The sequence below is a fragment of the Protobothrops mucrosquamatus genome, unplaced genomic scaffold (assembly GCF_001527695.2).
Source record: "Protobothrops mucrosquamatus isolate PMUCROS unplaced genomic scaffold, P.Mucros_1.0 scaffold2420, whole genome shotgun sequence".
Lineage (NCBI taxonomy): Eukaryota > Metazoa > Chordata > Lepidosauria > Squamata > Viperidae > Protobothrops > Protobothrops mucrosquamatus.
Window position 1 is genome coordinate 329,239 of NW_015388492.1, and position 13,962 is coordinate 343,200.

General features: G+C 41.1%; 1 protein-coding gene across 1 annotated transcript in view; it reads right to left on the minus strand.

Moving 5' to 3' along the window:
• Nucleotides 1-5,692: 5,692 nt before the first annotated feature.
• ZCCHC24 (zinc finger CCHC-type containing 24) overlaps nt 5,693-13,962 on the minus strand; it is an 11,785-nt gene continuing 3,515 nt past the window's right edge. Inside the window, exons 2-3 of the mRNA XM_015824936.1 lie at nt 11,534-11,698; nt 5,693-6,667 (exon numbers count right to left, since the gene is read on the minus strand). Coding sequence (XP_015680422.1) covers nt 6,554-6,667; nt 11,534-11,698 — 279 coding nt within the window. The 3' untranslated portion in view covers nt 5,693-6,553. The remainder of the gene's footprint in view (nt 6,668-11,533; nt 11,699-13,962) is intronic.

The following is a 13,962-nucleotide window of genomic DNA, read 5'->3' on the forward strand; positions in this document are numbered from 1 at the left end:
CTGCACACGATTGTCCCTTTGACACTTATCCTAAGAAAAACACAAGCCTTCATTTTTTTATTTTTATCTTTTTTTTTTTTTTAGTTACCATATTGGTCAGGCTCAATCAGTGCTACAATCAGACAGAAATATTTCTAAGGCAGTGGTTTTTGCAGACATGAAAGGAAAAGAGCACCGAAATTTGGGCTAAATTTGGGCTAGATTTTAAAATCAGGCCTTAAAAGATGACGTGGCTTGAAGACTTCTTAGAAGACCCAGTTGGAATCTACACTCTGTTGAATTGCAATGCAATTCAATATAAGGCATGCAGGACATCACTTGCCTCACCTCAGATGACCCCCCCCCCTTTTCCTTGTGGGTCATTTGCAATAACCTGAATGAAAATCTTCACAATCTGGTTTAAAATCAACCCATTTGGAGACAAGCGATCTCAACAGATACTCAAAACAATACCCTACTACACAATTGTTCCATCAAGTTCTGGATTGCTGTCCATCCTTGCTGCGAATGACATTTCAGAGTTCTTTTCTCAGCTGTCTATAATTTAAAGTCAGGGCTGCACACCAACCCCACATTCTGAGTTTTGTCCTGTCTGCCGCTGATCTTAATCAAATCGCAGGATCCTATCCAGAAGAGATCTTTTAGCATCATGTATCTTTGAAACAGCATTGGGCTGCACTTTGCATCACACGGATCCCGCAGTGATAGGACGTCCTGCTTGAGCAGGGGGCTGGACTGGAAGACCTTCAAGGCCCCTTCCAGTTCTTGTTATCCTATCGTGCTTTAGTCAAGCTGTTGTGAAAAACTCCCTGCTCCTTTGAAGACTGACATATCACATGGAGCATACGTTAATTGGAATCGGGGTGAAAAGGTTTGGGTGTTAATGAGAATCCCCCAGGAAAAGTAATGGGTGCCGTATATTTTAATGTCGTTTGGATGTCATTTCTGAAGATTGGGGGCCTCCAGGAAGAAACCCCAGACAGAAATCAAAGTTAGCAAGTCTTTCTGTACATAGCTGAAGCTCTATTAGTCCTGCCCACAGCTCCCTTTGTGTACTAACCAGGTATTTCTGCAATTAAAAACAACCACGTGCTATTTAACATGAATTGTGCTGAACTGGCCTTCATTTTTAGCGTCAGTTGGAGGAAAAAAAATCATATCTACATTTCGTTCTCCTAGTATACTTTTGGGGAATTCTGTGTAGGCAGATATGACCAACAACTAGAAAGATTTTGGTTAATATTTTATAAGTGCTCAAACAACTACAATAACAACAACAACAAAACCTGCAGCTGGTTTAATATAAGGCTACTTGTATTGTAAGGTATTGCTCCTCTTATTCAATTCTTACTCCTACTTAAAAAATAAAAACTTTTAACGCTGAAGTTCAAGTCTTCAAAATCCACCACTCAATTCTTCCTGCTCTGGATAATGGCACAATGCCAGAAAGGGTAATGTGACTTCAGGAGTCTTAATTACCCAGAGATTCTCTGATTTATCTCTTTTCTTAAAAATATGTTATAATACCATTAATCTTTGCGTTCTTTTTCTGGACTCCAATTGAGTCTTTAATCATGTAAACAATGCAGAGGCAAGCTTTCAGCTTTGTAAATTCAGAAGAGTTGCTTTGTAAACAAGAACTGATCCAGAAATGGCCTAATCGCTGACTTTTGGAGAATTAGAGTGGATTCGTCTACGCTTATTCACTTTTTTAGAATAAATCCACTGACAATAATGGAATTTAAAGTAGTAGTTTACATGCAACTGTCGGATCCAATACAAATGATGGCCAAATTGCTAATGGATTTTATCCAACTGTTATCAAGAACACTGACTTGAAGTTAAAATACTTTGGATTACTTTAGGTTCCTAATAGCCCCGTGAAGAGAGACACCTTAGTTGCGTTGTTTTCATGGAAGCCCAAACAGATTTAGCAACTTTTCTAAATTAGGAAGGTCACTCCCTTACAAGATGCTGCAACTGACTTATTTGTATGGAGAAAGAGGAATCTCCCACGGATTCCAAAAAGAAAAAGTTGCTCGCAAGAAATTGTAAGCTGTATCTTGTTCCACGTACATCTGGAAAATAATTCTTGGTGTTTTGCCAAGAATAATTTTTTTTCCCCCAATATGTGCTGGACCACCATCTCCAACAAGTCCCATCTACCAAGCCATTGGGGTAAAGCTGGCTTGTAGGGAAGCTGTGGTCTCTGGAGAGTACGCGGAAATAGCTGGAATAGATAACTTTTGGACACTGCTGCTTGAGTTCTTTAGCAGAAAGGTTTGATTGACTTGGGATTGATAGGAAAGAGACCAAGAATAGCTAGACAGGAGTAGCTAGATCGGTCAAATATCTCCCTGCCTTGTATACCCTTACCCTGTAATTCTTATATTGCTGAACTCTTGTGATTTGGCAAAATAAGGTAGATCCAGCTCGCTAAGGTCCTAAGAGTCCTACTAATATCTTGAAACTCTTCCAGCTGCAAAGAACCTCTGGTAGAGAGCATGGTGTCACTCTTCCTAATGACCTGACAATAGCGTGAGATAATTTAGTACAAAATAACTCCACTTTCCAAGATGGCCCTGAACTGAATTCCTAATCCATCTCTAGTTGTAGAAGAACAGGCAGAGCCGGTGGGCAGAGTTATGCTTCCACACAAATGGTGTAAGTCAGAGATCCCTGACCTTTTGGGCACCAGGGACCAGTTCCGTGGAGAGAGGTTTTTCCACGGACTGGAAGGTGCGTGTTTTGTGTGCTGCCTGCATTTTGTGGATGGGGCTTTGCTTGTTTGTGCAGCCCGGTTGCTGTCATGCTGCGGCCCGGTACTGGTCCATGGCCCCGGGGTTGGGGACCTCTGGTCTAAGTCCAATCCCTCTTGAATCTCATTGACTTATCTAGTGCTAATTTAGTGCTGAACGTTAAGTTGACTAGATTCTTGTCTATAAGCTTGAGCAATAAACCTTAACTGCATGCCTGACACTAGTTTATCATAGGAATAGGGGATATCTAGAGCAATTCAACCTCTGCTTTTAGCAGCATTTTAAATGAGGGTAATTTTTTTAAAAAGAAGCTCAACTATTATTCAGGGCAGCCCCAGTCATAGATCTGCTTTGTCGTAAAGCTTCAAAATTCTCCTGCTGAACAGAATTGCTTAAGTGTGTTTGAAGTATAGAGAAGGCCTACATAAGGACAATGTCTTTGTGCACTCATAGAAATCCTTATCATTTATCATTTTACTGAACATGAGTGCATTTAGACAGAACAGACACTTTCTGAAGATGTCATGATGTCTAAAATTCATAAATAAGATGGATATATTTTTTCCGTCACCACGTTGGGACGAATTCCCCTAACATCCACAGGACATTTATTGCTACCCTTTCTAATCCTGCTGAAGAATTTTGATTAGCAAATCCGCCTGGATTGATGAAAGATAAGATAACCTTTATTGTCATTTTTTTTAACTGTGGGCACATAGGAAGAACCATGGTTGAGGTGCTTCCTTCTAAGACAGGCATGGAACCAAAGTTAGACGTTGAATGGTTTTTTTAAAAGCAGTAGGTAAACCAAGAACCAAAACCAGATCAGATTTGGTTTACCTTTACTAAGAATTAAAAGACGGTTAAAAAGAATAGTTTTTCCAGTTGTGCATTTAATAACTTTCTGACCATTAGTTTAACTTTCACACATCCCTGGAAATCATTTTCAGAGGTCAATTGCTTGCCCTTCTATTGTGCTACAGTGCAGCTTATCTTGGAAAAATGAAATTTTGGTCTATCGTATGGCATATCACATTGAGTGTCAGTGTCAGTATTATCTTTTTTCTGATGTTCTAAACTTAGGGCTAATTGAAATTATTGAGAGGCCACCAAGGAAAAGTCTTAATCATCATAATAGACCAGTGTTTCTCAACCTTGACAATTTTAAGGCATGTGGACTTCAACTCCCAGAATTCCACAGCCAGCAATGCTGGCTGTGGAATTCTGGGAGTTAAAGTCCACATGCCTTAAAATTGTCAAGGTTGAGAAACACTGTAGTAGACCATCATCTGAATGTACCAATTGGTCACCTCCACTGGATTTGGTGTGATCCCATGGAGATTACCCATTTAGTCAACAGAAGTATGTAAAGAGACTCCTACAATAAATTCCTGGTGTTCTAAACTGAAGGCTAAATCTTGATCCTAGACACATTTCTGTTAGAGATTGTTCTAAAAGTAATGGCAGCAGGCAAAACTGAAATAAATTGCAATCTGTAGATAAAGAAAGAAGAAGGAGACAACCAAGAGCTGAGGACAAGACAGGAATTAATAAATGGAAACTGATTGAAGAGAGATCTAACCTAGAATTAAGGAGAAATTTCCTGACAGCGAGAACAATTAGTCAGTGGAATGGGTTGCCTTCAGAAATTGTGGGTGCTCCATCACTGGAAGTTTTTAAGAGAGATTGGACAGCCATTTGTCCAGAATAATATAGGGTCTCCTGTTTGAGCGACAGGGTTAGACTAGAAGACCTCCAAGATCCTTTCCAACTCTGTTTTGAAATCGTGGGCGCTCCATCCCTGGAAATTTTTAAGAAGAGACTGGATAATCATGTATTTGAGATGATATAGGTTCTCCTGCTTGAGCAGGGGGCAAGACTAGAAGACCTCCCAGCTCTATTCTATTCTATTCTGTTCTGTTCTATTCTACATGGGACAGCTTCTTAGCTGTTCTTGCCTTCTCTTACCATGTTTTTAAAACCTCATGTGGCTCAATACAGTTCAAAAACAGAGGATTTGATTTTGGGCCTTCAGAACTCCACTCCAGAGATATTGAATAGATGACTGTCACATTTCTTCCTGCTCTCTTCCTCTCTCTAATGGTGTAGGTATGAAAGTAAAGTACCCGAGGGGGTGATCAAAAAAGTTACCCACACACATGCAATCAAAGCTTGCCTAGCCCCTGCGTGTCAGAAACAGATAGGCTTTGATTGTCAAAATGTGCCACTTTTGACGTTTGAAAATCTTTCCTCTGCAGATGCCCACGTTGTGTCTGTTGTGAAAGGGAGAGGAGGAGAGCGATATGAAACCTTGGCTCAGGGGTCTTCAAATTTGGCCCTTTTATGACTTGTGGACTTCAACTCCCAGAATTCCTTGTGCCTGGCTGAGGAATTCTGGGAGCTGAAGTCCACAAGTCATCAAAGGGCCAAGTTTGAAGACCCCTGAGCCATGGCTGGCTCCACCATTAATTGTTGATGGAGGAACAAGCCAAACTCCACCAGAAATTATTATTTTGGGGACAAGGATGGGTAGAGAAACAGACCCAAGTGGAGAGGGGGAACTGAATTTGGATAGTCTTTGTCTGTTGAGGGTAAAGTGATGCTTCCCTTGTTGGCTTCATATGTTGGTTATGCAGGCCTGAGGATAGGAAATTTAGCCACCATTGGGAGCTAAAGGAAAAAGGTTAAGGTAACAGATGCCATGGGAAGTCAGGGTAAACAACAACAGCCTGCAAAGAGGAGTGCATTTATGCAAGCTTGTTCTGAAATAGGCCTCCTGGATTTTCGTGGAACCTCCGTTGTCCTAAAGTTGCTACACAAGAAAGACAAAGTCTTGTTCCACTCTACGTGTTCTACCATCGTCACGTTCCCATAAAAACCGCTCGTCAGACAATTATTCACTTGTTCTTTTAAGCCCTCAGATTAAAAAAAAACCAAAACAAAAACCTGAAGCTCACCAAAAACCTCTCTTCGGTGGCCCTGCAAGAGTCTTGGAAAGCAAGCAAGCTGGCAGAACTTCCAAACCACGTCCCTAGTCAAGAAAAATGGATATTTGCATCACATCCTTCATTCTTCCCTTATAGCTCAGGCCTGATAGCTTTAGAGGATTCCATCTTGGAAAGCAAGCGAGCCGGTAGGACTTCCAAGCTATCTCCACCGCCAAGAACGCTGAATGTTTGCATCACATCCTTGTAATACCTCTTAAGATCTTAGCTTTTCAAGAATTTTAGCTGGCAGCATTAGCTAAAAGAGGACTGATCAATAGCATTTAGATTTTATATACCGCCCCATAAAATGCATTTTGAGTCATGCCTGCCTGTTCCCACCCCATCCTTCAACTCCTTAATTCATCCAAGCATATGTTCCTGACCTTAACAGGTCTCTCTGGAACCAACAACACTAGTTCGCTTGGAGTAAAATACTGGAATTCTGTAAACAATCAGCGGAAAACCACCGTACTGGTGAGTATCCATCGTGAGTATGGCGGGCATAGTCCAGTAAGAGCCAGTGGCCAGTTGGTCTCCACCCATGTTAACATGGCTTGTTTTGTGAGACCCTTAAGGAAGGAATACACATAACACCACATAGACCTATAGATACAAGTTGTACGTCCGTAGGCGCACAGGGAGAAGTGTTACATTCAGTTAAAGGAAAAGCATATGATTAGGTTAGGCAATATTGGTGATGGATGAAGGTTCTTAAGATGATGGGTCCTCCTCCTTCCCTTTTGGCCATTGAGTGCTGCCACAGGGTTTCTTCCATGGGCTTCTTTATTGCAGTCTCCATGGGTTCCTTTATTGCACCCGGCGGCAGTAGTAGCCCAGGACTTTACATTTCTCACAGAGATGCTGAGGGTGTTCTTTGCTTTGATCCGAGACATCCAGCCCATCGGGTTTTTCCAGGGGTCTCTGCATGGAGGAGGCAAGCACAGAGATTACACCTAGTCGACAAACGTGAACCAGCCCCAGTGTCTATGGAGGTGCTCAGTCATCCCAGGTCCTGGTTGTCCCAAAGGTGCTTTTTCAACAGGCAACTGGACATTCTAGTTTTTTCTTTGAAGACGTTTTGCTTTCAACAGCTCCAAGAAGGCTCCACACCCATTTGCACTACGCAGCTGACCCTGAAGACACAGAAAAACCTCCAAGTGGCCTCAAGGACTCTCTAAAAGGAGGCAAATGACCAGCGGTCTGCAAGGAGTATAAATCCTCCCATTTCTCCACCATCCAGGCAGAGCTGAAGAAGCTTCTTGGATGAGAAGCAAAATGTCTTCAAAGGAAAAACAAGAAAGTCCAGTTGCCTCCTGAAAAAAGCACCTTTGGGGTGAGCAAGTCCCAGGTTTTGCTGCTATACATCTGAATCCAGACAGACACAAGGTTCTTTTTCAAGAAGCAGCTCAGGAAATGCCCACCAAACCTTCACAAGAAGGTTGCCCATTCAATTAATCATCACTAGGTTTATCTGATTGGCGTTCATTATCAAACCATGAACAGATCATTTGAGGTCAACCACTTGAGCTTCTTCGGAGGCTCTAGCACAGGGGTCCCCAACCCCCGGTCCATGGACCGATACTGGGCCACGGCATGCCAGCAACCGGTCCACACAAAGCCCCATCTGTGGGATGCAGGCCACACACAAAACCACACACCCTCTGGTCCGCGGAAAAACCTCTCTCCACGGAACCGGTCCCTGGTGCCCCAAAGGTTGGGGACCTCTGTTCTAGCAGGAGAGCAGAGCCATCACCCACCCTTGACCAAAGACTCTCATCTGGGATGGTTGTCCTTTTCACACCGAGTGGAAAAGACACACATGGAGTAGTAAGGGAGGAAGGGGACACTCGACTAGCCAGCCAGATCAGCTAAACCTACTGTGGAAACGAATGGAGTGACAGATGTTAAAGCCAGATCACCCCTCACATCCAGAGTCAACATCCCTATTACAAATTTAACCATCTCTCTCTGTGTGTTGTTTTGTTGTTTTGCAGCATCTGATGCTTGACCAAACAGATACTGTGCTATTCCTTTTGCAACCTTGTAGAAAACGTAGGAAACGTGTAAGTCAAAAGTAGTAAGCCAATCAACCAGGAGGACAAACGAAAACAGAGAATCTAACTCAAATTTGTTGATAACATTACCATTTGCTTGTGCCTTATATTTTAGCCAGGATTGTCAATTGTCCTAAACTGCACATCATCCTCAGCTTACAACAGTTAGTTTAGTGACCGTTCGAAGTTACAACGGCACTGAAAAAAGTGACTTATGACCGGTTTTTCCACCTTTACGACTGCTGTAGCATCCCCGTGATCGAAATTCAGAGGCTTAGCAACTGACATGTACTTAAGACAGTTGCATAGTCCCAGGGTCACGTGATCACCATTTGTAACCTTCCCAGCCGGCTTCCGGCACGCAGAAATCAGTATGATTTGCAGGTAAGAGCACAATATTTTATTGGAGTTTTTATTCATAGTTGTCCCATTTGAAGGGATAGGCCTCATTAGACTTAATTAAATTTCTTCAGCTTCAGGGATATGTCCTAAGGCTAATGCAGGCTAGGGTTTAATCTGCATTAAACAAGGTTACGTGGAGAGTATGAATAAATCATGTTCACCTTATTATTTCTTCTCTCATAGATAATACTGTCAATTAAATTGGGGCAATGAACATTTCAGAATAAAATTGTGGCTCTTCTTCTCTTTTCCTCCAAAACTGAAGGCTTTTTAGTGGAATCCAGTTTTACACAGTGATTTTTGTGGACATTAATTCTAATTTCTGGAATCGCTGACACACTTGAAGTGATTTCTGGATACAACGAATGAAATTAAACTTACACATACTTGAGTTGAATTAGTGAATGAGCTGGATAAACACAGTTTGACAGTTCCCATAAAACCGCTTCCTCCGATGATTTTCAATGGCTCAATAAATGTGTGTTTTTGCACAACACTGATATTTACAGTGTTTACACTTTCCTCCCAATATGTTTAATTTACAGATTAGGCTATCGTTTATCTGGAATATTTATATGTTTTTACCATCTCTTTTCTTTTCTTCTTTTTTTTTTAAATCAACCCTAAATTCATCCAAAGAAACTGAAGTAAACATCTGTATTTCACTTGTAGTTCTCATGCTACAATAAACAACTATCCATCTTGAATAAATCATATAAAAAGCAGACAAAATGAAAATCAAGAATCACCAAGTTCTTATTATGTAAGCAGATGAGATACAGAAACCCAGGTCAGATTTGCTGCCCTCTGGAGTTCCAATGATCTGCTGCATTTCAGATCTGGTATCTTTACTAAAACGTTCATCCCTGCATCTCAGGTATTCCTCAGTCTTTTTTCTTTCTTTCTCAAGATCCTTAGTCTGAAAGTTGGGCTTAACATGGCTTGTTTTTCCTGCACCCCAATAACCTAGAGACACTACTACTACTACTACTACTACTACTACTACTACTACTACTACTACTACTACTACTACTACTACTTCTTCTTCTTCTTCTTCTTCTTCTTCTTCTTCTTCTTCTTCTTCTTCTCCTCCTCCTCCTCCTCCTCCTCCTCCTCCTCCTGTCCTCTTCTTCTTCTCCTCCTCCTCTTCTTTCTTCTTTCCTCCTCCTCCTCTTCCTTCTCATCCTCCTCCTCCCCTCTTCTTCTTCTCCTCCTCCTCCTCTCTTCTTCTTCTCCTCTTCTTTCTTCTTTTCTCCTCCTCCTCTTCCTTCTTCTCCTCCTCCTCCTCCTCTCCTCTTCTCCTCCTCCTCCTCTTCTTTCTTCTTTCCTCCTCCTCCTCTTCCTTCTTCTCCTCCTCCTCCTGTCCTCTTCTTCTCCTTCTTCTCCTCTTTCTTTCCTCCTCCTCCTCCTTCTCCTCCTCCTGTCCTCCTTCTTCTTCTCCTTCTCCTCCTTTCTTCTTTCCTGCTTCTCCTTTTCTTTCTCCTCCTCCTCTTCTTCTTTCCTCCTCCTCCTCCTCTCCTCCTCCTCCTCTTCTTTCTTCTTTCCTCCTCCTCTTCCTTCTTCTTTTCTCCTTCTTCTCCTTCTCTTTCTCCTCTTCTTTCCTCCTCCTCCTCTTCTTCTTTCCTCCTCCTCCTCCTCTCCTCCTCCTCTCCTCCTCTTCTTTCTTCTTTCCTCCTCCTCTTCCTTCTTCTTCTTTTCTCCTTCTTCTCCTTCTCTTTCTCCTCTTCTTTCCTCCTCCTCCTCCTCCTCCTCCTCCTCCTATGTGTGTGTGTGTGTGTGTGTTTCCTTTGTTGGAATACACAAAGGGGAAGGGAAATCCTCCTCCTTCTCCTCCCTAGTTCTGCAATGTGTTTCAACAAGGAGTCAGCGATCCAGCAGGATTTCTGGCATAGCCTTCTGACATGTCGGGTCAGAGAGCCTCAATCTCCTTTGCAAGGGACCCTTTTCCTGTTGACCTACTTTGAATTCAGTGAACTGCATCAGCGAAGCATCCTCCATAACCGGAAAGAGTTTTGCTGTACTCCTCCAATTAGATTCCTTCCCCCCACTCCCCATTTTCTTTGCTGCGCCTTCCAGACTATAAAGTCCCTTAAACCTTGAGCTGTGTAGGATTCCTTGCTTGAATTGAATTACTCTCTAGGAAACTGGAGTTGCTTGCATTCCAGCCTTCCTATCCTCAGCCAGGAATCTTCCCTCCAAGACCTATTATGGAATCTGCAAGAGATTATCCTCCCATAAAGAAGGATTTCCTTTCCCCTTTGTGTACTCCAACAAAGGAAGCACACACACACACAGAAGACTTTAGTGATTAAACAATAAAGAAACTTCAGACAGATAATTTGGTCTATTCCAAAGCAGCTCTTTCAAAGGGTTTTGCAGCAGGATGGAAAAAAAAAAATCCGACGGGAAATTCACATCTCCCAAAAACGTGCACTAAATAAACTATAACTATTGGCTTAACTATGGGAACGATTTAAAGTCAATAACTACGTTAAGTATCATAATACGGAGGAAAGTGAACTTAACAATGTGAATTCAAAAATCGTGAATGACTTCAAAGTACTGAACAGACAATTCGTCCCCCCTGACCTCCGATTTTGTATATTTCTCGCCAACGACCTTAATCCATACAGATCAAATTACTTCCTGGTCCCCTCTGTGCTATCGAGTCTTCCAATATTTGAGGGGCTGCCCCAAAGAAGAGGGAGTCAAGCTATTCTCCAAAGTGCCTGAAGGCAGGACAAGAAGCAATGGATGGAAACTAATCAAGGAGAGAAGCAACCTAGAACTATGGAGAAACTTCCTGAGATGGTATAGGGTCTTCTGCCTGAGCAGGGGGTTGGACTAGAAGACCTCCAAGGTCCCGTCCAACTCTGTATTCTATTCTATTCTATTCTATTCCATTCCATTCCATTCCATTCCATTCCATTCCATTCCATTCCATTCCATTCCATTCCTATTCTATTCTATTCTATTCTATTCTATTCTATTCTATTCTATTCCATTCCATTCCAATTTCTATTCTATTCTATTCTATTCCATTCCATTCCATTCTTATTCTATTCTTCTGTTCTACTCCTGTTCTGTTCTATATACTTCTTTTACTCTAATTCTGTTCTACTCTACTCTACTCTACTCTACTCTACTCCACTCCACTCCACTCCACTCCACTCCACCCCACTCCACTCCACACTTATTCTAGAAAGGTTGAGGAGCTCCATAGCTGGGCTGTGCTTGATGGCCATCACATCCAGCCATCATCCATGGAGGGTCTTCAGCCAGGACCTCCCCTAACCTCTATTTCTACCCTCTTTTTGAACCCCCTCCCTACCTGCTTGTGAGGATAAACGTTAATATGGCACTTGATACATTCTTGTCCCATGTTGGCCCACGAGTTGCCGCTCATCCATTTTCTCTTGCATTTGGGGCACTTATATTCACCAAAGCAGCGTTTTTTCCCTTGGTATGGAGTCAAGCCTTCTCCTTTTGGACGAGCCTAAAAACAAGAAAGAGAGAGAGAGAGAGAAACAATCTTAGTTAAGGCCGGAACAGAAAAAATGAAAACGCATTTTCTTTGCTGATTGCATTAACATAACAAGAACAGCAGCTTCATTATAACCAGGTCGATCCATTTGGAAAACTGAAAGGGAAGTACAATTTTCTGAATTTCTCTTCTAGCTCTCCTGAAGTCTGAAATGTAATCTCCTTGAATCTCCGACTGTCAGAAAATAGTTGTGGTTTTTTCCATCTATGCTTTCTGAGTTGGCTTAATAAGGATTTTAAGGAAGGTTCAACTTGGGCTACGATATTTAGGTGTCAGCTAGGTTTAGAGCAGGGGTGTCCAATCTTTGCAACTTTAAGACTTGTGGACTTCAACTTCCAGAGTTCTCCAGCTGATGAATTCTGGGAGTTGAAGTCCACGAGGCTTAAAGTCGCCAAGATTGGACAGTCCTGGCTTAGAGTAAGATTTTGCATCTCTCTGCTGTCCTCTAGCGGTGAACTGGACTCTATATTTTACAATCTTTGTTTTTCAGCTCTTCCCTATGGTCAACAGGCAAGGTATATACTGTAAACTGAAATTATCTCTCTATTAATAAATATACTGGAAGGATAATCTATATTTTAAAAAAAGGAAAGATAGCGATGCACTTAAATTCTTTGGATCCTTCCTAAGCACTTTCCAAAATATATCGTGTTATTGCTCCTATATTATCCTGAGTATTCTCAGGCTTTCACACATATCTTGACACAGGGATAGTATAATCCTATGCATGCCTTTACTCAACGGTTACATTAACTGCAATGCGTTTCTCTCCCCTCGTTTTTAATTCTACTTATTATCCGATTGGTACTAAAGGTTTCCTTGGTGGTTTGTCAGCTAAAAGAATAAAAAGGTAATTTAGTCCAGCACAATATATTTCTGCAGACAACTTTTTTTCTCATAGATTTATCTCTATGCACGCCCCCTAAGTACACCACGATACCTGTGTATGTGTGTATGTATATGTGTGTGTGTATATGTATATATATGTGTGTGTGTGTATACAGATGATAAATCAGATAGATGACAGATATAGATAGATAGATAGATAGATAGATAGATAGATAGATAGATAGATAGATAGATACAGATATAATAGATAGATATAGAGATAGATAGATAGATAGATAGATAGATAGATAGATAGATAGATGATAGATAGATAGATAGATAGATAGATAGATAGATAGATAGATAGACAGATAGACAGATATAGGTAGATAGATACAGATATAATAGATAGATTAGATAGATAGATAGATAGATAGATAGATAGATAGATAGATAGATAGATAGATAGATGATAGATAGATAGATAGATAGAGGTAGATATATATAGATTTAATAGATAGATAGATAGATAGATAGATAGATAGATAGATAGATAGATAGATAGATAGATAGATAGATAGATATAAACAGAGATAGATAGATATATAGAGATATAGATAGATAGATGATAGATAGATAGATAGATAGATAGATAGATAAATAGATAGATAAATAGATAGATAAACAGATCAATAGAGATTGATAGATGACAGATGACAAAGATAAATGATGATAAATAGATGAGATAAATGACAGATAGATACATGATCGATAGATAGATAGATAAATATATAGATAGATAAAAGAAGGAAGGAAAGAAAAAGAAAAAGAAAGATAGATAGATTAAAGATACCCTGTTAGTGATTGGCAAAGCCCAGATTTGAACAAAATACACTGAAAAATACTTTGCTTTGATCAGTTTCAAAGTCAGAGCTGAAACAAAACCGGCCTTCAGAGATTGTTGTTCAGGATGGAATGTCTTTGAAGGGGATTCCAACTCCATGGTGCATTTCAAAAGATGGCTGCTTCCATTTCCCCAATTGCTGGCACAGCTTTCCTTCCTGCAATTAGCAACCTTTCTTCTCCTATTTCTGACTCTGAACCCTCCGCCGCTTCCTTGGAAATTTCACCCACGGGGGGGGGGGGGGATATTTTTGGCTGCCCCACTTTTCAGTCACAGAATAATTTGTGCCCGATGCCAAAGTTAGACCCTTGGGACTATAGCAGTAGTTCCTGCCATTCCCTCACATTCACCAATCACTTCCCTCCCCTTCAGTTGTTCTTTTCGATGTTGTTATTTTATTATCCCATTTCTGGAAACTGTGAATCATAGCTTTGGTAGATCTGATGAGCCTGTGTGCAGATATTGTTATCTCTTGTGGTTACTC